The sequence below is a fragment of the Colletotrichum fructicola genome (assembly GCF_000319635.2).
Source record: "Colletotrichum fructicola Nara gc5 chromosome Unknown KSG_Nara_v1_contig08, whole genome shotgun sequence".
Classification (NCBI taxonomy): Eukaryota; Fungi; Ascomycota; class Sordariomycetes; order Glomerellales; family Glomerellaceae; genus Colletotrichum; species Colletotrichum fructicola.
Window position 1 is genome coordinate 4,133,648 of NW_027094058.1, and position 26,238 is coordinate 4,159,885.

Below are 26,238 nucleotides of genomic sequence, written 5' to 3' on the forward strand. Positions count from 1 at the left end.
GTTTTCCCTACGCATATGACCCATGAGTCGTGATTCAGGGTCGACCATGGCTCATCTCTCTCATGTCTGCATCTCATCATCATGGTTGAGCAGGGCTCATCTCGCCGTGCACGCATCGCATCCATGCCCCATCGACATGCCATGTCTCTTTCTAACTTGAACCAAGCACTGCACCGCACGCTATTCGTACCCTCACCCTCCTCCTCACCTTGACCTCTCCCACTTTCGGTGGAGTCTCCGCGCTGCAACGCTCTTTCGAGCATGACTTGGATTGGGGGGTGCGCACAGTCCATCTGCTGGCTAAGATGATCCTTGTTAATAACAGACGAAATTCTACGACGGCGAATCACAATGCCTCTGGACATCGTGGGGATGTGTCGTGCGGGTAGCGACCTAGGGTACATGACGGTACCTCACTGTCACTGGCAGGGGTGGTAGGCCAGTCGACGCTAGCAACGACCAGGGCTGATGGACGGCAAGGGTACGGACTGGAGACGACCGGAGGCAGAGAGGGGCCTGAGGAAGAGGAGCGGGCTGGTCGCAGGAGCAAACAGGACAATGACCAGAGGCATCCATCGTGTCTCCTTCGCTCACTTGCTCGCTCGCCCGACTCGACCCTCTCTCACTCGACAGATCAGAAGAGGCACCGCAACGCATCGTACCGCACCACTGCATCGCAAGTGGGGAGATGTCGCCAAGGTCCCAAAAATCCACAGTGCCCATCCACCATCGACGACAGCCAAGCTGACAGCAATTCCGCTCTGCTTTCGCTCCCTCTGTTTCTTGTCCCATATACAACTGCTACCAGGCTGGTACTGGAGTTTTTATTAGCATCATCTACCTCACGGCACCGACGGCACAGCAGCACCTGTCTGGTCTGGGGGCGGAGGAGCAGACGGGGTGGGCTGCTCTTGGCACAGTCGGTACGACGTGAGACCTCACCTCACATCCCACACCGTTCTTATCCGCCCATGTCCATCTACTATGTATCGTATGGGAAACAATACTCCCCTCCAACTCGCCGTCGTGCACACCTTGCATGTGGGGAGCTAAGGTGCTAGGGGACCTTTAGTGCGTGTGGGAGAAACATCGATTCTCTGCACGTCGTCCTCGCTCCTCCAGACAGACCCTGTCGCTGTCGAGACTTCCCACCCACTAGCAGCGCAGCTATCTGCAGATATGTATGTGCATATCCCGCCCCTCGAAAGCGGCTGGCCCATGTCCTGTCGTCCAACGACCCTCATCCTCTCTCTCCCACCTTGTCTCGACGGCAAGCTGGTTTCCAAATAAGACCCAGCGATCATCTCTCCACCCTCTTCAGCCCCTCCATTCCACGACGGCTCCTCAGTGATCAGCCTTTCCCTTCTTCTTGGGCGGTCCGCCACGGTCTTGATCTTCAACAACTTCGCCGACCTCGATATCCTGTCGTCTGTTGGTCTGCCCCCTCGAATCCGTTGTCAACTTGGTAGGCCACTTCTGCCACCTGCCTACCCACCTCGTCTCCGAGGATATCCTATGGCCTTCTGGTCTTGATATCTGACTGGACTGCCCGGCTCCCGATTACCCGCCACCGCCTCGTCTGTCCACATACACGGCCGACTGGCACCGCAACCTTTATTTTGGTCCTTTCTGTGTTGGCATGGTCTCGTTATTGACGAGCCATGGATTCGAATGTGTTGCCAGTCGTGTCGGATGAAGGAGATATCTCTTGGTCGGATAACCACAGCAATTCTTCAGACGACAACATGAACGACAACATACTCTACCCACACTCGCCTCCCTCCCAAGCTGCGGCTTGGATGAACGCCACAACTACTCACTCGCACACTGGTCAGCTGTCTCCCATCAGCACCGGCATGGACAACGCAGCGATGGACCATTCTTGCGCCCCGACAATGGTACACTCCGCATCCTCGTCTTGCACTGATTCCTGGAGCACCGCCCACGCTGATGCCTTCGACGGAGACGACGCTGACAACGATGTCGTGTGGGAACAGGGCTCGGACGACATACTTACTGTACCCAAACTCGAACCACTTGACGATGATTTCAAGTTAGATGATGTAAAGGAAGCACCGCTCAACACGGCAGAGTCCTCGTTGATCTCACCTACAACTACCCAATCGAAGCAGAAGCGACCTAGAGGTCGACCTCGCAAGCACCCGCTGGCGCCCGTTGTGAACCCTAGCAAGGTTACCAAGGGAAGATCCAAGACTGGGTGCATTACTTGTCGAAGGAGAAAGAAGAAGTGTGACGAAGCCAAGCCAAGATGTGAGTAAACTGTTCGATATGTTGAGGGGCTAGCTAACGTCATGGCAGGCATGAACTGCGAAAAGAACGCCGTCGTCTGCGAGGGCTACCACGAGAAGAAGCTTTGGAGAAGCGGCAAGGAGAAGGCCTGTGATGGTGAGTGTCACTGATTGCCCTGGCTTTTATCGACACTAACAACCTCAAAGATCGCATCGAAGACTCGGTCGTTTTCACTATGCAGCCCCTGTTCAACGGCGTCGACACCACTGAAGACAAGATCTTCTGGAGACACTACGGCGTTCACCTCAGCAATGTTCTCACTGTGGAGGGCGAGGCAAAGAACGCCTTCAAAGACATTATTTTACCGCTGGCAAACCTCCACCAAGGTGTGATGCATTCGGTTCTTGCCATGAGCAGCAAGCACATCGACTTCGACACGCCCTATGGTGCCAAATTGCTTCAGCAAAACCCAACGACCAGCCGCGAGGCACTCCAGGAAAGATCTGACTATCACCACAACAAGGCGATGGAATCATTCTATGCCGACATCCGTCGCTCCGAGGAGGAGAACGCTGATGGGCAGACCATATCCACTGCTCGTTTCGCCCAGATGCTATGTCTTCTGGTCACCACCCTGATTGAAGGCAACCCTCATGGTGAACACAGAGTTCATCTCCGAGGGTACAAGGAGCTTATCCAGCAGACGCCCCCGGAGGACACAGTCTTTCTCAGCTTCATCCAGGAGTTCTTCCAGTATCATATCTACGCTGACGAGCTGTTGTGGCATCCTGCTATGGACGGTCCTCGTCTGGCTTCCGAAGACTGGAGTCCCTTGGTTCCCATCGAGTCCCCTCGGCTCTTGGGTGTCGCCGATGGCCTTTTCCAATACCTTTGCCACATCACTACACTGAGGAACGTCATTCGCGAGAGCGTCTACAGAGGATCTGAGACGGTTGTGAACTACCACATCTTGTACCGGGCACAAGAGATTCAGGAGGCCATCGAGCAGTGGATGCCCATGTGGCCACCGGGCGACAGCAGGCACCGCGTGGGACATGTCTACAAGCACATGATGTTTTTGCATCTGTTCCGAACCATTTACCCTCCCACGTCAGCTGAGAGGAGACCATCCGTGTTTTCCGTGGCAACTTCGATTGCCACGTCAACCTCGTCGTCTTCTTCTCGCCGCCACTCGCAGATCTCGCGTCCATCGACGGCGACGAGCTGTGCGTCGTCCCCTGGACTCAGGCCTTCCACTGCGGCAGGATTCCCTTTGAGCATGCATCTCAAGCGTGATCCCAACTCTCGAGGTCCCTCTAGGACGAGCTCCATGCACGAGTCTGACGCCGGCTCTTCGAGTTGTGCCGTCATCGACGAGCAGCGTCCTGCGTCCCCCCCACCCATCCGTCGCCCCCCTCAGCACGATAACCGCATCACTTCAGCTGTTGAAGAGTCTTTGAAAATTATGGAGGGCTTCAAGCCTTCCGACCCTGCCTTGACTCTGCTGCTGATGCCTTGTCTCGTCATCGGAGCGACCTGCTTTGATCCAGCACAGCAGGAGCGAGTCCGAACTGTAGTCCGATCGATCCGTGGCTACACTGGTCTTCGCAACTGCGACCGTGTTCTCGACGTGCTCGAGGAGCTCTGGCGTCTCATGGACTTTGGCGACTGGCTCTCAGTTTGGGATTGGCAGACCGTCGCGAGAAACCAAGGCCTCGACTTCTTGTGCACTTGAGCATCTCACCGGACAAGAGGCCACGCTCAACCACCTCATCGCTACCCATCATCTCTCGCTCACTCTCGGGCACATGCCCTGCTCGTATTGCTTTTCCGCCGGTATACCCGTGTGCTGTATTCTCTCGCTATTTTTCCCTCAGTACTTTCATACCATCTATCTGGGTCGGCATTCTTGAGGTTGGAGTTATCGGACGAGGCATGTAACGGAGACGACATCATGTACAGGGGGGTCACTGCATTCCACGCTTCATTCAATGGATGGCAGCCGAAGGTGAAGACACTCTCGGGCTGGAGAAGCCAGATTTCAACGGTCGGAACTTGCGGAAAGCATCGGGTTTGGTACTCTTTTGCGTGTCAGCTTGGTTGGACTCGGACTTGGACTTGGCGTTATTTTGTTTTACCGCAACTTCGGAGGTTGGCTCTTTTTTCCGCGGTCGGCATATCTTTTTCCACTGTTTTTTTTCATTTTGGGTAATTGGGATAACAGGCAGGGGATCAGGTGATCGATCTATGGGTGGGCGGCTCGGACAGTGTCCGAATCTGATTTTATTGCACACATTTGTTAGCACATTTGCAAGGAGGACTCCAAGGCGATTGCGTCGTGGGTTTTGCGATGAGCAGGCCCGCGATGCAGATTCAATACACAAGCCACGCGCAGGTTTTTTTTTACTGCGCGCCTGTCCTCGACACAAGTACTCGCCAATTGCCCTATCACAGTGCCTTGATTACACGCACGTGGCCCATGTTTGCCCGTCATTGAGAGGGGGTCCATCTGCAGATTACCGACTCATTGATGGGCATTCAGTCAAACGTCTCAGGTGGCCGTCTGCCGCGAGGAGGGAACCGAACCGGGGGGCGCAGAATCTCCGCGCGAAGAGACAGACCCTTGGCGGCGGACGGCACGTATCGCGACGTTGGAAGACGACGAGCCTCACTCAATCGGGCCGGTAGGCCGTTCGTGCATGTCCCGCGGCTTGTGCAAGAATGGGCAGATACGGACCTTGCGGCATCTCGGGTCTGTTGAGGAGGGCGGGCGGCCCAGCAAAGGTCAAGACAACGGACGGGAAAGAGATGTCAAAACACCGTCGTGAGTTGAGCATCTCTCGTACGACGGACGCAGAAGGGTCCTCGAAGGGCGAAGATCTCCATTGTGCTAATGCGCGTCTGTGAGCCGACTTTCCACCGAGCTTTCTGCGTGTCTCCCTCGGTCTCCGTCTCTGTCTCTTCCGTCTCCCAGTCTCTATCACCTGTCCCTGTCGCTGTGTCTTTACCGCAGTCGCTATCTCCGAATCTGTGTCTATCGCTGTCTCCGTCTCTTTGTCTCTGTCCCTCACGGATCCCCTCCTCCTTAACTCTGCGTCTCGCATCTGCGGGATTGATTGCGATCGATTCTTTTTTGGGGGACGTACAGGCTGCAGACTCCGCTATGGAGCGAAACCATGCGGTACATACAGCTACTACTGCTACCTACCTAGCCTGCCTACCTGCCTCCTCACTCCTCTATCGTACAGCTCCAGTAGTGTAGCGACTGGAGAGTCCCAGTCCCAATCCCAGTCCCAGTCCCAGTCCCAGTCCCAGTCCCAGTGTCCAGGGTCTAGCTATTATTTGCTTCTGTGGATGTGGCTCCACTCTGAGATTGGGGGGGCCAGGGGGGAGTTGGAGAGATTCTGCAGGCGGACGGGGCCCTTTTTTCCTTCCTGAACCCCGAATTTAAAATCGCCTGCGCTGCACCGCGGCCTGTGGTTCTCTGCTGCAGCCAGGGTGCTTGTTCGTTTTCTTGTCTGGGTTTTTCTTACTTTTTACTGGTTTGCGCGAGCTGGGGAGGGGGATACGGACGGAGTAGGGACAAGGGATGGAGTGCGTGCTTTTTTCTGCTTCTCTCTTCGCGTATGCGTGTCTTTTGGATGGAGGGTTGGCGGCCGATGGGCGTGGCCCCCAATCTTGCTTGGCCGTTGGCGAACTCAAGCAAGGGGAGTGAGTGAGTGGTGGGCACGAATCGCATTGCGGATCGCGGGAGAGATGAAGAACTTGCTCGTGTAAGACCCCGGGGTTGCGGGATGAGGGGACACGGAGACGGAGTGCACTCCGCAGAACCAGCTCATCTGGGGCGGGAGTTAGTTGGCACTTGGTGCGGATAGAGCTCTAAGTTCGGTCTCGCTGAAGAATCAATCAATCCCCAGGGTGGGAAGACGCGGGATGGTGCGGGCTGGGCGGGCGGATGGGTTCAGATCTGTCTGATTTCCGTTTGCCACTGGCGAGATGCTAAGACTTGTTCTATCGCGGTCTCGGCCTTAGTGGTGACGGCCTTCAGCGAGCGGGTGATGGGCGCTTGAGGGGATCTTCCCTTTCGCTCTGCCGGCCGGGCAGGACAGGGATCGGGAATCTGCGCCATCTTGATCTGAAGTGTGGCATGCGAGATGGAGCTCGTGATTGGGGGGATGCGAGTGGGCAAGGTTTGAGGGTACATGAGACAGTCTGAACCACGTCTTGAGCCCATCTCTCGCTGAAATTCTTCCAAGATTCTGTTTGACGTGGTTGGTGTACTTTACCATGTTCTGCGTGGCTCCCGGGATTTGTCAAGGGCACGTTGAAGGAAGGATGAGAGGGTTACAGTGGCATACAATGCTGCGACATAGGAAATCTCTGATTTGTCAGTGACTATCGATCGGGATCGTACATGGGGTGTCCTCGCGGCGTGCTGGAAATGTAACATCATCGCCCAAACACCGCCCCTGCTGCCCCCGTCTTGGGGGTTGAAAATCTATCTTACAAGTTTTTTTGGAAGTATCGTGATGGATGATGAGCAGGTTTGGCACGTCAGTGCGGTGGCTTTGACGCCCTGCCGTCCCCGGCTCATCTAATCTCATCTCATCTTTCTCTCTTTCTATCTTGCTCCCAAATCACCTTAATCGATCATCGTCGGATCTCTGTCTGATCTCAGGGACATGCCCTGGACGACGGTGATGTCTTCATCTACCAAGCCCGCAATCTCAAATCCCGGGGACAGGGGAGAGAAGAGGGAGCTCAGCCTCAATGGATCCCACAAGCATGTGCCCATCCCCCGAATCCTTTTGGGAAGAAAAGCTTCAAACGTACATGCCGCGGTCCTCGCCCTCGACGAGCTTGACCACGACGCCGTTCTTGCCGTCGCGCTTGATCTCGTACTTGCCGCCGAGGACAAGGTCCTTGGCCACGAGCTCGCGCGTGCGGCCGAGGGACTCGATGTCGCCGATGCGGACGATGGTCTTCTCGAGGTGGTCGCGGAAGCCCTCCTCGGCGCAGATCTCCTTGAAGGCGCGGTGCATCGGGACGGAGGAGGCGCGGACCTGCGCGTCGGCGGCGATGGAGAAGAGGTTGAGGCGGTCCATGTTGCGGATGAAGTCGGCGCGGGTCATGATCTGCTGCGCCTTGTGCATGGGGAACGACGGCATGATGTGGCCGCGCTCCGGGTCGTAGAGGGAGTCCATCTCTTCCTCCTCGTCCACGAGGGCTTGGGCCAGGACCATGGCGCCGGACTGTGGGTGTTTGTCAGTTGGTGCGCAAAGGAAAGGACACGAAAAGACTTACAGCCCACTTTTGCTGGTCCATGACATCGTCGTCCATCTCGGCGCCGAGGATCCAGCACTGATTCAGGAACCACGTCTTCTCGACCGCGCAGATGGACTTGCACGTAGCAATCATATCCTTGCTCTTGGCAACGCGGTTGAGGAAGGACAGGCGGCCGCCGACGAGGTCGTACACCTCCTCGAGCTTCTTCTGCTCGAGCTGCTCGCCAAAGTACTTGACGCGGTACTTCCACAGGGCGTTGATGGCCTGCTGCTTGGGCAGGTCGCGCACCGACATGACCTCCATGCGGGTGGCCAGCTGCTTGAGGCGCTCGTAGACCCAGTAGTCGTCGGTGTTGAAGACCATGGTCACCAGATTGGAGGCGGCCCACTGCTCGGCGCGCTGCTGGAGCAGCTCGATGAGGTCCTTGCCGTCCTCGTCGTCGCGGATGAGGTGCATCTGGTTGATGATGACAACGAGGGGCTTCTTGCGGGTGGCGCGGTTCTTGAGGGCGACCTTTTCGAGCTTGTTGAGGGCGCGCTCGATGTCGAGGAGGGCGGTGGTGTCGCGGGGCCCGCGCTCGGAGAAGTAGCCGCCGATGTAGTCCTCATGGAACTCGAAGTCGAGGGCCTTGCCGAGGCGGATGCGGACGATCTCGAGGTCGGCGTGGGCCTCGAACATGGCGACGCCGTCGCCGTCGATCTTGCGCATGGCCTCGATGAGCATGCTGCTCTTGCCGGTGCCCTTCTCGCCGAGGATGAGGAAGTAGTGGCCGACCTCGGAGCCGTCGACGATCTTGTCGATGCGGGCCTGCTCGGGACGCTGGACCCAGCGGTCGTCGGCCTCGGCGGCGGACTGGGGCACCTCCTTGCCGATGGCGGCGAGCTCGAGGACGGGGTCGCCCGGGGTGAAGGCGCGCGTCATCTTTTTGAGGACGATGCGCTTGTAGGTCTTGTGGTAGGCGTAGCCGGCGATGGCGAAGCCGGCGGCCAGGACGAGGATGGAGGCGAAGGATGTCGCGGCGGATTCGAGCATCTTCTTGGGGAGGGAGTCGCCGCCGCCGCCGCCATGTTGGAATGTGTCCTTAGGGGGTTCTTGAGAGCTACGGTTTGTGCCTGGTGAGGTTAGTTTTGGTCCTGCCTGGTGAAGTGAGGTTGATGTGAGAGCATGAGGTCTTCACTTGAAGGATTCAGCCAGATGATGACTTGTCTACGGCACCCATCTCATGAACTTCATACTTTTCATGGATGAGGATGTGAGGCATGAGCTCGTCGAGATGTCCGGCAGCGATGTTCATCTCGCGATAGCCTCACCATATTGAGCATGGGTGAGAGCATCGCAGCCTGATCTGATGTGTACGGCATGCGCATGCAAAGACGGCCAGATCTGCCAGCCATCTTGGCTTGCAGCTTAAAACGCCAACCGAGAGCGAGATCCCTGCCTCTGCATCCCCAAAGGAGAGAACAGTGTCAGACGGCCGATGCCCAGCCAGCCTCGCGCATCAACCAGTCGGGGCTCCTCATCGTCGCACCATCAATCGCATGCACGGCGCCAGATGGAGTAGAATGAGTAGAATGGCGGCCACCAATCAGAAGCAGACGAGACGAGAGAATGGGAACATACGCGCACCAACGTACCGGACCTTCGTGAGGGATATGTGGAGAAGCAGCTCCGCGCCGGTGCCGTGTTTGCCGTTGCCGTCGCTGCCGATGCTTGGAAGTAATGCGGGTGTGAGCGTGCTGCGTGTGCGTGTGCTGACGCCGACAGCCCCCAAGCACTACGCGTCCCGGTCCACCGGGCCCGAGAGGGTCGCAGCAGCAGCAGCCGACCACCCTTGCTCACCGAGGCCATGGTTGGGATCTGACGGGCATGCAGGGCCAGCTGCGGGCTCGTAATTTGGTGGTGATGTGTGTTTTTTGGAGGTGAGGATTAGAGTTGGCGATGGAGGGGGGAGGGCGGCGCCAAGTTTGGGTGACGTGGAAATAAATGAAGGAGCAGAGAAGGGAAGGAAGGGACGGAGAGGGCGGAACAGACCAGCCAAGGTGCGAGATTTTGATTGTTATGGATCAAACAGACAGCAGACGCAAGCACTGACTGAGGTAGGTGACTGACGGGCGTAGCGCAACGCAACGCAACGCAACACTGCACGAGCACACGCACACACGCAGAAAACAAAACAATGGGAAAAAAGGGAAACGTCACCCAATTCGCATTCAAGCCACAGACAGTGACACGGCGGGAGGGGAGGGAGCCCTCTCTCCTCTCCGTGCCTCCCCTCGCAATTTGAGACTAGAGATGGCTTCTCTGTCCTGATTCCTTGGCACGACCCATGCTCTGCTGAAATCCGCTGCAAGAACCGGTTGTCTGCTGTGGCGCACCGAGCGATGCCAAGACCTTGGGCCAATTGAAAGGCGGTCAGCGGGAAAGGGAGGTGGCTGATGCCCTGATTGGAACGGTGCACTGCAGTGGCCTGTGGGTGCCCTGCTCCACTCTTTTGGCAGTCACTGTTCCGGATTCAGGCTGCTGTGGGGCACTCAACACTGGACACCCTCACTGAGCTGTTGCTCGGAACACCTCCGTGGGCTGAGTAACGATGTTGATGATGGCTTCAGAGACGTCCGAAATCTTCAAGTAGCTAGACAGTTCATGAATTTATGATGAAAATGAAGTTTGAATGGTATATTCTGTCGTTCATATGATTTCTGTTCATTGAATCTCACCTTAACTTGTTGAACTTGCGCAGCATGTGACGAGACGCTCCTGCAATAAAATGACGATATAAAAACAGCAAAAAAAAATCCGCACAGGACCCATTGACTCCATTCGGGTTTGCTCTCAATTCAAAAGTCAGATCAAGCAACACGACAATCATTTCCGATCATTTTCAGTTACTGATAGTGGTTATAAGCCTCATGATCCTCAGACTTACATTACGCTGGAAGTGCTCTGCTTCTCTGGAGACTGTGCAGGCTTCAGTCACGTTCCTCCCTCAAAGATCTTCAACATCCACCATGGCTTTTGATGCCATACTTTGATAGTTGTCATTATTCTATCATGATTTCCCATCACAGTGACAGTCAAAAAGACTTGTTACATCTGCAGAAATAAACCCGCTCGGGGTGAACTGAGGGGGAAAGAGCGACAGCGGTACGTACCATCTACCTAATCAGAACTCAATACAAAAACATCCCGTATGGAAGTCAGCACGAGAAACTCTTCGATCGAGAGTCACCTCAACTCATACGGAGTGTGCTTCATTTGCTCAGCTTACCACTTGATAGCAAAAGACCCAAAGGTGAAGACCAAGAGGCTGAGACCCAGGGCTTGGGGCTTGGGGCTTGGGGCTTGGCCAAGGGCACACTCGGCTCGTTGTTCTGGAAGCTCATGGAATTCGACTCTTGAAAGAAGACCGAACTGGGCCTGTCTTTGAGTCTCTGCCTTACTGGGTAGGTACCCACCAGGTAGGTAGGCAACCTCAATCGAGTCACGTGCCTTTGTTGTTAACATTCGACAACAACTGATGGGAACACCAATCAGAGGCTGGCAGCACAGCGGCATCAAGTTGCAAGAGAAGGAAGACGCGTCTCTCAGAACAGAAAGGGATGCATCCAGGTCAGCAACGGCTCTCAGTCTGTGGTGACATGCGCTGCTACCGGTTGAGGTAGTTGATTATCAAATGCACCATATAACTTGAATTTACATCTCATAGCTCCATATTCCTCGAAAATGCCTATGATTTCGAGATGGATTGATTTCATTTTCATCTCAACTCATGTTGAACCAGCTCTTCGAGAGTGCTGTAGGGGTGGCTACTCAAACGTCATGTAGCAGCAACATCAACACCACCACCCACCCGCACCGAGAACATCACCAACTCCGGGTCCGTGCACCCACCCAGCTCGAGTTCCTTCCCAACTTCTCAACTCAGACACCCTTCTTCTCTCAGTCGTTGTTTTCCATTTTGTGGCCGAGTGAAAATTCTTTCCTGACGCGTTCACAACACCATCTCTTTTCTTCCAAGCTCCCGATTTTGCTCCTTCTCAGCTTCACTTCCTCAACCACTTGGCTAACCTTTCGCCCCGTTCAACTCGCGTTAAAACCACAAGCTCTTCTTATTGAAAACAACAACAAGAAGACGAGTTAGGTATTTCCATCTCAACTCATCGATTTCTCTCCAAAGACTGACGATCCGAAAGCGCGTTGAAACTCGGCGAATCTCATCCCCTCCCTCATCCCCTCCCTCATCCCTCCTCATATCCCATCGCGCGTTCCATCCCAGTTGGACCACGACTTCATCCCACTCCAAATCCCTTGATGACACAGCACTCTCTGGTTCTCACTTGGAGATCATGGCACCTCCTCGAATGGCTTCTACTTCAAAGGTGGATTCCGATGCCCCGATGGCTTCTCCGGGTGGTGGTCCGTCTTCTGAGTATCCAGGACCCGTTCCACAACAACACCCTTCCCATCTTCCTGGCGTTGGGTCCCGACCCACGGTCAGCACCGATGTGTCCGATCTCACCCCTCGACCTTCTCCTCGCTCGGGAATTCTGCGAAGAAACTGTCCTCGACCTCCGCCCATAAACATCCCTTCGGTAGAGGATGACATCGAAGACGACGAAAAGACCGAGGTCCCTCCCACCTCCCCCGAGTCTCCTGGACTTCCAACTCCCCTTCTTGCCGGGTACCCTGGCCGCGAGATCTCTGGTGCCAAGTCAGATGGCCGAGAGTGGGCTTACGACTGGGACTCTCCTCCTGTCTTGCTCTATCCTGACGACCTCTCCAAGACCGAGTTCCATGAGCACCCCCTGGCGCGACACATCGAGCTCGAGAAGGGCTGGGAGCAGGGTCGACTTGCCTTGTACGGCCTCATCTTGCCAGCCAAGATCGACAACGGCACTCCCACCTACACTTGGGACTCCGACGAGGAGGAGGAGGAAGATCGTACCAAGGCCGTCGTTCTGGCAAAGACACCACGCAGAGCGTCTCGACCCCCTCCTCTTCGCACGCCCGCTCCGGCACCCGCCATCAACACCGAGCGCCAGCGGACCCCCTCCAAGGTTCTTCAAAAGGTCAAGACATTTGCCAACTTCGTCGCGAATGCAGACATGGAGAAGGAGGTCCCTGAGCTGCCAACCCTCAAAGAACTTCTCGACCAGTTCGGCATGCCCCCCAGAACCCCGGCCGAGTCGGCGCCCAGAACCTTTCTGCGTCCCACCAAGTCGAGCAACTCGCTTCGTCCCAAGACCCCGACGAAGCTTCCAAGCGCGACCAAGTTGCGCAACAAGAGAAGCGCCACAGGCATCACCAAGATACAGATTTCCGACCCTGTTGCCCCGGAGGAGATGAAGCGCGTCGGCCAAGAGTTCAGCGAGGCCTCAACCCGCAGCCACCGCCCGAGGACCAAGACTGCATCCGAGAGTGATCGAATCTCGAATTACGCCGCATCCCTCCGCAGCCCGTCCAACTTGATCTCACCCTCCATCTCGTCCAACATGCCGCTGTACCTTCTTCAGCCCGCGCATCCCACCGTTTTCAACGGCACCAACGAGCCTCCCCCCAAGTTCCGTCTCGCTCGTCCCCGACTGGCGCCCATGGAGTACGCCCGGCAGTATCTGCTCGCCAAGGCCAAGGCCGATGAGCAGGGAGAGGAGTGCACAGTCCAGAAGCCGGACACGACGTGGTGTTGGTCGGAGCACTATAAAGAATTCCTCATTATTCCCTCCATTCCCCAGGGTGTCACCAGAAACTTCCTTCCAGATGTGGAGGAAACCGACCCTGAATGGATCAAGAAGAAGAAACCGGTTGCAGCCACCAAGGACATGGATGAGGAGGCTGCAAAGCGACGTTCGTTCCAACCACTTCCTTTGAACTTGGCCCCTTCCTCGCCCCTCCTGCCAACTCACCTTCGCACAAGCTCACTTGCTTCCACTGCCAGCTCGGACCCCAAGCGCGATTCGTCCCTCGATGCATTCACCCTCGACCTTCCCAGAGCTGCTTCTTCCGACCATTGCCTTTTGCAGTCAACCAAGGCTCTCGTCACTAACCCGACCGCTTCGATTCCTCGCGCGAACACTGATGTCTTTGTCGCTGTGAAGACAAGCAGCGAGCGTGAGTACAGAAGTTCTTTCACCAGCTCCTTCCCACCCCAGTTCCTTTCATCCACCTCCCTAGGCAGAGACAGGCCCTCCAGACAATACCAGCATCCACCTCTGCTGGCATCTGAACGGGACTCAAGTGCTGCACCTCCCACCCATGCCTTCACAGCTACACTTGCTGACCATCAACCTGTTCATCCTCCTGTTCATGAACAACAACTCACCCCCAGATCGACCTCCTTGAACGATGTTCCCCATGACTTCCCATTCGCTCGGCCGCCCTCGGTCGCCGCCTTGCGGAGGGCAGTTAGCCCGGCGGTCTTCACACCTTTCGCGACTCAAGATGTGCCTGCTACCTCTCCTGACCAGGACTCTTTCGACGAAGACGACGCGCGCAGCGAAGTCACCGCAGTGTACCGCCCAGAATCTGCACTCTCCTCTTGTACTGTCATTGGCCCCAGCTCACCTGTTCCCAGTACTGCTGACCGCAATGAGAATGATATCTCACCCAATAGTATCAATTACGATGAGTCTAACTTACCTCCTGCGCCGGTCTCCCCTTTGAGTAGTTCCCCAGCTACTCCGCAGATGAGAACATTTGCACCACTGCAAGACACTCGGACTTGCGATACATGGGATGACGCTCTGACCCGGCGGTCCAGTGACGAGACAGTCCAGCAAGGTATCGCCGACGAAGGAGTTGACTGTATCGACTTTGCAGACACTTCTTCAGTTTACTCACAAGACAGTGTGCTCACAGCAATCCACCGCCCTGCTGCTGGTCGTCGCCCTATTCCCCTGGACTTCATGCCCCAGTCTGAGAGTGCTGTTGAGCAGGAAGAGGACTTGACCCCGCAACAGCTGCGTGAACCTTCATCTGCCGAGGCTCAAGCGCGGCCCGGAACCTTGGAGAACTCAACTACCATCCTTCGCCCGGTGTCTTATGTACCCAACACCGAAGTGGCCCAGACTTACACTGCCAGTGAGGCATCGCAGGAATACCAGAACGATCGTCGCTCCAGGGCTTCTACGCTTACCGTCGACAGCAGCTACACTCATCGCATGCCCAGCCAGGATGGCCGCGCCTCCAGAACCTGCGAGTCTCGCATGGAAGCCGACCTCCGTCGCATGCGGGCTGAGGAGAGGCAGAACATGGGTCGCGCCTCGTTTACCAACACAGATGGCCGTCAGTACGAGGATACCCAGAGAGTCAAGCCTCGTGGTACGCGGGCCTCACATGCTGGCAACTCGCAAGACGCCGCATCGATTGCTTCAGTAGCATCTTCATCCACGTCTCAACGCGATCGCTACTCCACATTCTCTGATGCCGCATCTGCTTCAACTTCGGAGTCGCGCCGCTCTCAGGCACTCTCCTTCACCTCGGTCGCTTCCTCAGACCGCTCAATAGCCAGCAAGCCCCGCCGCTCCCGCATCGACACGCCTCAAGATGCAGCAGCTCCTCTCCGCGACCCTCGCTTGCCGGCCCTCGACCCGGTCATAGAGTCCCCTTCCCAGTTCCCCGGCCTCAGGATCTCTGCAACTTCCCCCGCCATCAACTCCACCGGTCGCCCGCGCAAGTCTTCTCTTCCCAGCAGGCGCGACTCTGCCCAGCAAGGCACCGACTCTGAGCTTCCATCCCTCAAAGTTCGCAGACGCAGACCCGTGGCTGACTTGGATCCCCTCCCCGCCTCCCAGGCTTACCCGCAACCTCTTCGCTTCAGCTCCCTCAAGAGTCCCCCTCCCGGCGCCGTCCCAGGCCAGCCTAGCACCAACATCACTTGCTCTTCCTCGCGACTCATCACCGACATTGGCAAAGAGCTCGACCGCGAGATGAAGGACGTTCTCTCGCCGCACACTGCTGACCTCGTCGTCCAAGAAGCCAAAGAAGAATCCCTGGAGGAGAGCAACGTCGAGACGCCCACCCGCCGACCGCCTCGTCAAGTGCGCTCCATGAGATCGCTCCAGCGCTTCGACGCGCCGAGCATGCCGGCGCCCAGCAAGCCGTTGCCGTCGATCCCGCAGCCCAAGACGCGCGCAGAGGCTCCTAGTCGTCCGCAGACTTCCAGTCCTGCCTTTGTCGACGTTGACTTCGGCCCGGGCCCTGTTGTTTCGCGTGCTCACCCTCCTCTTCCCCCCATCCCGCCTCCCCGCGTCGCTTCTGTCCCCCGCCCGCCTATTCCAACGGTTACTCCCCTCGTCTCCCCGACGATCCCTCCTTCCCCGTCCACCGGCTCTGTGTCCGTCACCCACAACGACTTCTCGGTCAAGAAGGACCGCACGATCCGACCTGCTGCATCGGTCGCGGCTTTCGGTTACCGTTCTAGTGAGCACCCCCCGAATAACCTGCATGCGAGGATGACGAGTACTGACAGCAATACAGCCCCGACGGTGGACCCCATGCCAGCCCGTCAAGTTCGCCGCCTGGAGTCAACTGCCAACCTTCAGCCGCCTCCCGTGCCCCCGGCTCCGCCTGTCCCCACGTCGGCGCGTACCCGCATCCTGGGCAAGATGGCGTCCATGGCCGAGCTCAAGCACCGGCGGGAGGTGGCCAGCTCCGCAAGCGGCGGCAGCAGTGAGGAGGCCGTTGGTATGCGGACCTTCCTCGGAGAGGACGTTGCCCCGGCTGCTGCACCCTCCAAGACGGAGAACAGCAAGAAGAAGTTCTTTGGTGGCTTGTTCCGGAGGAAGAAGGATGGAGAGAAGTGAAGGCGCACCCCAGGAATCAGGAAAGGAACCGACCAACGGAAAAGAACTGTATCATGGCAGGGAGGGTTGGCGTTTTTGGTGTTGGACTAGGATGGACTTGTTGGTTTTTAGATAACGATGTCACGATAGGTAAACGACGTGTGGATACATGACATGCTGCGTCTTGAGGTTCTTGTGATGCTCCTTCGTGTTTGGTTCGAGAACGGAGGATTTACTGACCAGCACATGCTTATTTACTTACGCTCATGTGGCGATCCATACTAACCGCCGACAGCAGGCAAGCTCTTGCCCATCAGAATTGGGATGATGAAGGGCCAGATGGTTCTTTCGTACCTTACCTAAGCCAACATTGGTGGCTTTGTTCATCATTTCAAGCAAGTGCTGGACCAACCTCGCTCATTCCCCTCGAGGAAGGTGAAGATGGAAAAAATGACATAATCGAGGTCGCTTATCTTAGTGCAACGCGGGTTTGGAAGTCGCATCTGAGCTTCCTTCCTTCCACATTCCACGGCACTGGAAGGTGGCCCAAGCTTCCCACCTGCCTGGTCAGCCAACCATCCAATCTCAGCCCTCCATTCCAGGAAGAGGCCCCGCCGGTGGACCCGCGTTCCCGTCGCGTTGTATCCACCTGGGAAACTGCACCAGGCAAATCACGGTCGTGCCTTCTCTCAGCGACCCGTCCATGGATGGCCTCCCTGAGAAAAAAAGTTTCCCCGCCGGCCAGACATCGTGTGCATTTTCACCTCACACTGCTCGACCTTGACGTCTACGTCGCCACCAATTCGCCCTCCGAGGAGCTCCCCGAGCGAGCTGCCTCGCGATCGACCACCTCTAGCTCGGAAATTTTCTCTTTTGGCCGACGCCCTGGGCAGCTGTTCGCCCCACGCACGCAATGTTCAGCTCCATCTCCCGAATCCTCGGCCGCACTCCGCAAAAGAACTCGTCTCCCGGCCCGACGAGACCCTCTCCCGACGACCACGATCGACAGCCCTTCCCCTCTACCGCTCCTCCTGGCATCGACCTTCAGTTCTCCGAAATGTCTCAGGATTGGGGTCGCACAGATGACGCCGACAAGGACGACGAGTACGACGGCCCCGATGGCATCATCGATGAGTACCCCGGCGACGCCGCTACCGATGCTGCTACCGATGACTACGTCGACCCCTTTGCAGACATGGCCGCGTTCTCAACCCAGGTGAACGACGAAGACGATGCCGCTCCAGCCTACGAGTCCGAGCCAGCCGAACCCGAACCCAAGGCAAAGAAGGCGAAGAAGGCCAAGAAGAGCAAGAAGACCGAAGACAAGGAAACGCGCAAGTCGAAGCGCAAATCCAAGAAGACCGACCCCTCAAGCTCTGCCGATAAATCTCTGCCCAGTCCGACTACGAGCGGGCGGGAGGATGCAAGCGACGACGAAGCTCAGTCTAGCGAACGACTCGAGCTCAAGGTCGAGCCGGGCACCTCGTCCATCCCGGTCCCGGAGAAGAAGAAGCGCAAGCGCAAGTCTTCATCCAAGGCAGCGGACGCTGAACCCGCCGAGGCCGAGAGTGCCAAACCCAGAAAGAAGAGAAAGACGCGCAAGCCTTTGGAGGATATCGAGGACGACGAAATGGAGACGCAGCCCGAGGAAATGATCCCCGACTCGCCCTCCACTTCCCACGAGGTGGTTACCAAAGCCGAGCCCCATTCTGTCGATGTCGACCAAGACCTTACTCTTGACTACACCCTCCAGGACGAGCCTCAACAATCTCAGCTCGTGAGCGTTTCAAGACAGCTGTTCCAACCTGCGAAGGGAACCTCTACCGCAGCTGTGTCCATGAGCGACGACGACCGCGAAGTATCACTGTCCTCGCCGAGTGTCATTGCCCAGAGGCGCAGAAGTATGTCTCGCGGCTCTCAGATTTCCACGTTCAGGCAGGGACTTTCTAGAGAGTCAACCGGTATGCCCGACAGAATCTCAGAGGCTGCGGAGTCGGCAGACGAGAATGAAGCTGAAGATGGGCCATCCGAAGAGCATGGAAGCGCAGCGGCTGTTTCGGACAACTCGGAAGATGAGTCGGCCTCTGACGCTGCCGGCGATGTCAGCATGGCAGATGCCTCCGCGGTTGCGCCTGGAGCTCTTGTCGACGGGGAGTCTCAAGACGATTTCGCTGACCAGCTGCCTCCCTCCTCTCAGCCGCCCAGGGAAGACACGCCGAGTGCCGATGAAGACGCCATGGACGTTGACGAGGAAGCCGCTGACGCCCAGGAGGAATCTGAAGAGCAATCGGAACCGGAGGTTGAGCAGCCTCATCTGCCAACGCCGAAGAGAGCAACTGCCCGCAAAGGTGCAACAACTACTACGACGGCCACTCCCGGAACCGCCCGCGGGCGCAAGGCCAACCTTCTCATCAACATGTCAGACGCGAGCCACCAACCTAGCTCGGCACAAAAGTCAGCTCGATCCACTTCATCCAAGCGGCAACGCTCCAAGCCCACCTTCTTCGCCCAGGACGTCGACGACAACCAAGAAGAGGAAACGGTTGAGGCGCCAACATCGCCGGCGCCCCCTACGCAGAAACGAAGCAAGAAGGCCGCGTCCACCTCTGAACCCAAGGCTTCGTCGGAGAAGAGGCCGAACCTGAAGGCCCGGTCCTTGAAAGCACAACCTTCGGCTGCTGCGACGCCCAAACCGAAGGCAATCCGGCGTCTGCAATCTAGGACTCCTTCGTCCGCCCCGAATCTGGGCGGCTTGAGGGAGGGTCAGTTCAGCATGGAGGAGATCAACCGCCTCAACGCAAGGCTCAAGCTGTACCAAGAACGACAAGGGCTTTCTCGAGAGCAACTGCTCGGTGTGATTCACATGAAGCACTCCAAGTCTGCTGAAGATAAGGACAAGGGCCCCAAATACGACGGCGAACTTTTCAAAGAGTTTTGGGATTTCGTTAGCACCGCCTTTCCGGACAGAAAACGCCAAAGGGTCATCGACACCACTCGACAAGAGTACCGCACAAACATTCTGCGAGGCGGAGGCTGGACACCGCAAGAGGATGCCAAGATTCTCGAGCTGCACGAAAAATACAACGGATCATGGGCGAAGATTTCTAGTGAAATCGGTCGATTACCTACTGACATTCGTGCCCGCTACAAAAACTACCTTATTTGCGGTCATATTGGCAACGAGCGAAAAGCCTGGACAAAAGACGAGGAGCAGGAACTTGTTGAGGCTGTGCTCACCGTCGCCCGTCGGATGGAAAAGCCCTACCGCCGCGAAGTGACGAAACCCTTGGATTACGTCAATTGGCAAAGCGTCAGCGATGAAATGGGCCGAAAACGCACCCGTCTCCAGTGCAGCAGGAAGTGGAAGCAGATGAAGATTGAGCTGACCGAAGCCGATCTGCGCGGATCGATGGATGATGTGCCGTGGCCCCTGAAGAAGTGCCGACTGCAGATTCGAGAAATGGCACCGGAGGACAAGTACAGATTGGTCGAGTCGATCTCCAAACAAGCTCCGGGCCCCGACAGCGCGATCAAGTGGACGACACTAGTTGACGTTCAATTCAGGAGGAAGTGGCACAAGGATACTCTCAAGCTGCTGTGGTTCCGTCTGAAGCAGCAGGTCCCGCAGTGGAGGGAAAAGACAGTTAGAGACTGCGCCCGCTTCCTCCTGGATGACGCTGCAGAGAACCATCCTGAGGGTTCCAAGTTCCTCACTGGCGGAGACGACAACTTGGATGCGGACAGAGAGCTCAAGGTCATCTCTGCCACCCGGAGGAAGGCCAACAAGGGCAAGGGCAAGCAGCCAGCGAGGGAACAGTCGGTCACCGGAAACGAGCTCAGCACTATGCTGATAACCGCGAGTGATGCCGAAGAGGATGAGGAGGACGATGAGGACGATGAGGCCGACGAGACCCGCGCCTCCAATGAGGAGACGATGTTCACACAAGACGATACCCAGTTTTCAGAGTCGGCATCCACGTCGCCACGACTTGGAATCGCCCCGTCGCTACTGCCCCCAGGAACACAGCAGGCTAATTCGGCCGAGCCCAGTCCCGCGAAGAAGCGAGTCAGGCTTTCGCGGGGAAAGACGGCGAGGGGCGCCAGCGAGGTTAACGAGGACGAGGAAGACTCGCCAAACGGCACACCGACACAATCACAGTTTGGCGACCGCGCAATCCCTGACCGTCTCACCGAGAAGAAGATGGTGGCTAGGCAGCGCAAGACGTCAGGCAGGGCACAGTCGGTGGCCTCGATGCAGGTAGACTCTGTACAAAACAGCGATGTCGACGATGACATGCCTGAGATCCGGGTGCCCCCTTCGACTCAGCCGTCAAGATTCAAGGCCATCAACAGCAAGGCGGTGGCATCGGCATCGCAGGGCAACTTTGCCCGCAAGACTGGGTCAAATGTGCTTCCCGGAGAGCCAGTCGAGGTGACTGAAGAGGTCATGGCGGCGTTGGCTGAGGCGGAGAGCAGCGACTTCAGCGAGGAGGACGAGACTACGGAGGCTGCACCGGTATCTGCTCGGCGCAGAAAGTATAGGAAGCGTCCGCGCCGGGGCGAGGTGGCCGAGTCCCCAGCCTAGAAGGTTGCGTCTAAGGGCCGACCCCAACGGCGTGGTTCGCAGAAGCTAGTGAAGAGACGCAAGTCAAGCGGATAATAGCACGATGACGGTTGGACTTGTTTCCTAGGATTACACACCCGGGCTTGCTAAGCCGGTGAGAGTGGATTCGTGTATGCTCGGTGTTCGGGCAGAGAGCGCGGGTGACGTGGAGGACGGGAGTGCCGGTTTTCTGGGGCACGGCGGGGCATGACACGCTTTTGTGGTCACTGGTCACCGATTCGCATTGTTTTCACCACATGTACCAATACCTCACAGACCGAGTCGCCAGGACTCGAGTGACATTTTCGTTAGTCGTCAGGTCCGTATCCGTAGTACGGTAAAACATCGTTATGTTGATAACTTGCCTGCGCGAGTTTGTTCCCTGCATTTGGGGGTGTCGAGTCGTGAGGTTTTACGTCACCGGCCATGACTCGTTCGTCGTCGATGACGGGGCCGTTGAGTGGCCAGTCGCGCGCCCGGGTTGAACCACAACGCGATAACGAACCATATGTTGAAAAAACTCTTCAGTGCCAGTGTCGTCATAGTTCTTCTATGCGGCTTTTGAAGAATTTTGTTATCTCCGACCTGACGTGACAAACGCCCGCCCGCCGCCCCATCGCACGCTCCCGTTCCGCGCCATTCGCCGCCGTAGGGCTGTAACACCGATGGTCTTGGAAGTTGGGTGTATGGATTCCCCGTTATCGTGAGGCGGGCTGTTTCCGGAGCTTCAGGCCTCGTCTGTGTTGTCAAAAATCGGGGCTTTGTGCGGTAGAGATGACGGCAGATGAGGAATGCATGCTGTTATGGAGCTGGAGGGCGGAATTGCACTGTACGGCGTCTGTTAGGCGCGAAGCCGCGATGGGGTGTTACAAATCGCAACCCGACGGTCTGGGTTTTGGGAAAATCTGAGTGTGTTCACCCGCACGCACGCCACGCCGGCCTGCGCCGCATCGCATCTGGTGAGACGTGAGATCACGGGATGGATGAAAGTCATTTCCTCGTCTTTCGGCGTAGATCCGGGATGCCGGGCGATACGCGCGAACGACGACGACGACAATGTCGGACCATCAACCCCTCGGCGCCGAAGATTCTCGTGACGGGAGGGACCCCGGGGCTGGCCGGTGGAAGGCGTGGCCGTGGCGTCATTCGATTCCGCGGCGGAATTTGGGGGGGTCTGGGGTCCTTTTCTAGGACGATGCGGATGATGCTTCTTGTCTGGTATTTTGTGATATGCAGAGACACGGCGGTTGTGATTGTGGGTGGTGCCATGCAAGGAACATGTCGGTATCTGGTATCTGACAATCTGGCAGCCAGAGACAGATGGCCGGGCCAGTTCGCCAGCCAGCAGCCAGCCAGCAAAAGACAAAACCAAGAAACACAAGCCTGAACACTGGAACTGAGCAAAAGCAACGGAAAACATCCGGTCAGACCACGGTGGAGCGCGGCGGGAATAACAGCGGGGCGGGGGCCACCTGGCGGCGTGGCCGCATTTCGGGCTCTTTCTTGCCAGCGTCCACTCTCACCGGCGCGGCCAGCAGACTTGACTCCTTGAGCAGCACGCAGGACCTTACGGGGCCCACTCTCAGGGCGCACGTTTGAGAAGTCGAGCCGAAGAGGGGCGAGAATTTGCGCGATGGGATTCTGCCAGTTTGCCATGCTGGCTGTTGCTGTGTTGGTGACTCTCTGCTGGTCAGTGACATTGAGTCCATCTCGGTCGAGCTCAGGACGAGGTGGTGGAAGAAACGGCCTCGGGAAAGCGCACCGCGAGATTTTCTTTCATTGTTTGAGCTTATGTCTTGTGAAGGAGATGGCCTGAATGTTCACAGATAAGGATGATGATGATGATGATGATGTTGCTGCAGGGAGACACAAACATGAGCATGAGCATGAGCCTCACCTCGGCCTCATCTCGCACACATCGTGGATTCAACCCCCCTCTATTCCCACTTCTCATCCAATACTATTACCACCAAAACCAAAAAAACTCGAGAAAAAATTCTACAGTCTCGCGTGCACACCACGACTGCGCGCACCGTCGCTCAAACACTGGAGTAGGTAGGGAGCTGCCCTCTCGCGCAGTCTTCGGCCCTTTTTCACGCGGCGGCCGTCTTGCTCCTCTCCGTACTCCTCTGGCGTGCCCACACCTCATCAAGCTCAGGCCGTATCGTCGCGTCCAGCGCATTCTCTCTCGCTGCATTTCCCAGCACGAGGCGCGCTTCACCAGTTTTTGACGGGTCTGGCTGGCCGAGTCTCGGTCTTTTTCTGGACTCGAGGTCTGGGAAGTAGGGAGTGCCTATTGCGTTGAGCCTCAAGGGGGCAAGAGGGTGGCAGGGTGTGCCGGTGAGGCTGCCGCGGGCCCGGTTTGGGAGTGGGGGGTTCTTTTCGGTGTTATTCTTTGTATGGATTTAACTCTGTACTATGTAATGCGAGGAGCGGTCGAGTGAGCCTCATCTTCTTGGGCCCAATGTCCAATGCAGTCGAATGAGGTCTAACAGTAGGATACGAATGGCCGCCGCCGCCGCCGCTGCTGCTGTAGCTGTTCATCAGGCCAGGTGATGAAGGCTTCAGGGTATAGTACAGAGTACGGCCACTGCGGCGGCGGAATCGCAGATCGGGAGCTAAAACATGAAGCCACAGCTCAGGGCGCGCCGTCTGCGGGCGGCATCTGATTGCCGGACGGACGACGGCCACTGGCCAGGGATCAAGCAAGCAGGGGGTGAGATAACAAGACAATGGGGACCAAGAGCCAATGCAAAAGCCAATGTCCATCGCCAGCAGTCAGAAGTCATCTTCTTCTACCTTTTGAGCCCAGCCATATCCAATTTCTGGAGGTTTACGCCATACTATGGAATATTCTGTTTATGCTTCGATAGACGCAGCATCGTGATGTTGTTTATAATATGTAGAAAAGCTTCCATCAGAGGTCGCACGAAGATTGCCAACAGCCTCAATAAAAGTCAAGCCTCACGCCGCGCTGCTGCAGTCTGCAGAGCGCGGCGCAAAAAGAAGTGGGAAAGCAATGGAAAGATGCTCGGGACAGGGGAGGGGTTCAGGGACAGGGGGTACTCTATATTCGGACCTTGCGTGGGCTGGCCATGGATGCAGCAGCGAAATGTCACGATGTGATGGCGCTGTCTCTCTCAGGTCAGCCTTTATCGATTTTGACGATTCGACGATTGATAACAATCTTGAGATGCCACTGAAGAGAAACTCTGTCATGTATTCATGCCGAAAAAATTGAATGGGAATCTGCAAATGTTATTTTCCAACGTGTGTTGTTCATGAAGCATCACTATCAGTACATTATTTAGGTACGTAGTGGGCATACTCAGTAGAGGTACATTCAGAGGAGCATGCCATCTGGCAGATGGCAGATGGCGCCCGTGCGGTGGATCTACGAAGCGGAAGCGGCACGGTACTTGCAGAGTTGCGAGACCACCATGACCCTGTTTTCCTGTCGGTTCCTTTCCGCTCGTGTTATTTTTTTTTTTTTTCCCTCTCTCTCTTTGCACACCTGCTTCTGTCAAAGTGAAAATTCCTTCCAGAGTTTTCTGTTTGGTCTTGGCCGATCACCTCGTCTGATGTCGCCGGGCGATCTCATGCTCTTTCCCTCACCTTGGTCCAAGAAACAACGGCTGGTCCGAACAGCCCAGAGACCAGGTACCTGACTCTTTCCCATCAGTGATCTGTCTGTTTGCCCCCCTCCAAAAGCTGGTTTTTGTTTGGCGGTTGCGTCAATGTCAGGAACAACGGTCGTCGGTTGCCTGCCACGCTGATGCCATGCTGCCATGTCGCTGGCCACACACACACACACACACACACACACACTAACTACCTTACTCAGGCACAGGGTAGGTAGCTTAGCTGTGTGCACCTGTCCGGCCGTCTCCCGTCCCTCCATGTAACCCTGAAGAGAGAGAGAGCTTTGACAGTCGACAGAGAGATAGTGTAGATGTGCCTGACGTCAATCGGAGGCTTCGGGATCTCCACCCAGCCGCGGGCCACGGCGGATCATCTCAAGCCAAGCAGGGCTCGTCCGCTAGGCCAGATTGCGAAGACGCGACCTCCGTCGCCAATTCGCCAAGCTGAAAGGGTCCGATTATGTCCATGTTGGAGCCAATTGTGGTTCCCAACCGAGTCTCTCTTCGGCGAATTCCAGCCCAGACCCTGGACGCTGCAGGGCATCCCGAGCAACACCTACCGCAGTGCTGCCAGCCACGGTCCCCTCTCGGCGGGATCATGGGTCCTGCTGGGTGGTGGTGACTGGGTCTTGGCTATCAGAATTATTGACCTCTCCCGGAGCCTCAACTCGAGGCACTCCCAGAGCGGCTGTCCCCTCTTAGTGGCCGAGCATTCGACCGAACAGAGACTGGTCAGATCCAACGACCGATGGGATGGACGGAGGTACCTGGTGTCCGTACCGGTACTCTGTACCCTTTCTCCGTCTTCATCTCGTTGCCATCTCCGAAGGTACCTCTCCCTCCCTTCACTGTGGGCATCGTGATCAAGACAGTGTCACGGTATTCCCACGGTCTGGCCAGAACCGCCTCATTGCCTCCCCATATCCCCTCCTCCCACAGTCCACAGACGTACGTTGCTGCATTGCCCAGGTTTGGCCCGCACGCTTGGTTTGCTCGCCCACGGGCCCCCGACTTTCACTTGTGCGTTTGGCAGTGGGGGCCTTCTTTGCTTGGTCAGAAAACGGAGAAGAGAAGGTGATCATGAGGCATGAAAAGCACCTTTCCACCGGCGCGGGTGTGGGAACATGCGCGGAGGCGAACGGGGGCCTACGGGGGAAGACGGGGTGAGTTTTTTCGAGAAGCTGGTCACACGTCCAGAAGACGGCCTTTGCTGCCCCAGTGAATCTCCAGTTTGGCAGCTCAACCCAGTCCTTGGTCTTGGTTTCTCCTTACACACTAATTGCGACCTTGGGGTGAGGTGAATGGGGAGACTGGTCCTTCCGGGAGAGACCACGCATCGTGTAATGTACACTCCAGACTCCAGTGTGCCCCTTCCTTCCTTCCTTCCTCGAATACAAATACACATTTTCGCTCCTTCCCTTTACTGTCCTGCTCCTTCCTTCCCATACTCATTACATCTAATCAGAGTTTTATCTCACCTCACCTTCCTCCCCCTTTACCTCTCCCCCTTCCCACCTCCCATCCACAACAACAACAAACATCAACAACACAACAATAACAGCTGGATCGTGAAAAACCCATCCATCTTCCAACCATCATCAACAAACAATATCAACACCCCGAACCATACACAACATCATCACACAGCAATACCACCATCGCCCCAGGGCTTTACAAT

The 26,238-nt window shown here is 56.6% G+C and overlaps 4 protein-coding genes across 4 annotated transcripts; 3 read left to right on the forward strand and 1 right to left on the reverse strand.

Moving 5' to 3' along the window:
• Window positions 1-1,745: 1,745 nt before the first annotated feature.
• Window positions 1,746-3,985, forward strand: CGGC5_v014235 (Transcriptional regulatory protein moc3; the record flags this gene model as incomplete). The annotated part of the gene is made up of 4 exons (XM_032023581.1): window positions 1,746-1,898; window positions 1,998-2,271; window positions 2,320-2,406; window positions 2,457-3,985. 4 exons carry the CDS (start codon window positions 1,746-1,748, stop codon window positions 3,983-3,985), a joined length of 2,043 nt encoding a protein of 680 aa, XP_031879741.1.
• Window positions 3,986-7,073: 3,088 nt separating this feature from the next.
• On the reverse strand, window positions 7,074-9,384 carry CGGC5_v014236 (uncharacterized protein; the record flags this gene model as incomplete). Its single annotated transcript, XM_032023583.1, has 3 exons — window positions 7,074-7,502; window positions 7,555-8,648; window positions 9,171-9,384. The coding sequence occupies 3 exons, from the start codon at window positions 9,382-9,384 to the stop codon at window positions 7,074-7,076; spliced, it is 1,737 nt and encodes a 578-aa protein (XP_031879676.1).
• A 2,498-nt stretch (window positions 9,385-11,882) lies between these two features.
• CGGC5_v014237 (uncharacterized protein) lies at window positions 11,883-16,337 on the forward strand (the record flags this gene model as incomplete). The annotated part of the gene is made up of 2 exons (XM_032023584.1): window positions 11,883-15,954; window positions 16,012-16,337. The coding sequence occupies 2 exons, from the start codon at window positions 11,883-11,885 to the stop codon at window positions 16,335-16,337; spliced, it is 4,398 nt and encodes a 1,465-aa protein (XP_031879677.1).
• An 892-nt stretch (window positions 16,338-17,229) lies between these two features.
• REB1 (DNA-binding protein REB1) lies at window positions 17,230-20,901 on the forward strand (the record flags this gene model as incomplete). Its single annotated transcript, XM_032023585.1, has 1 exon — window positions 17,230-20,901. The coding sequence occupies one exon, from the start codon at window positions 17,230-17,232 to the stop codon at window positions 20,899-20,901; it is 3,672 nt and encodes a 1,223-aa protein (XP_031879678.1).
• Between the last annotated feature and the right edge of the window lie 5,337 nt (window positions 20,902-26,238).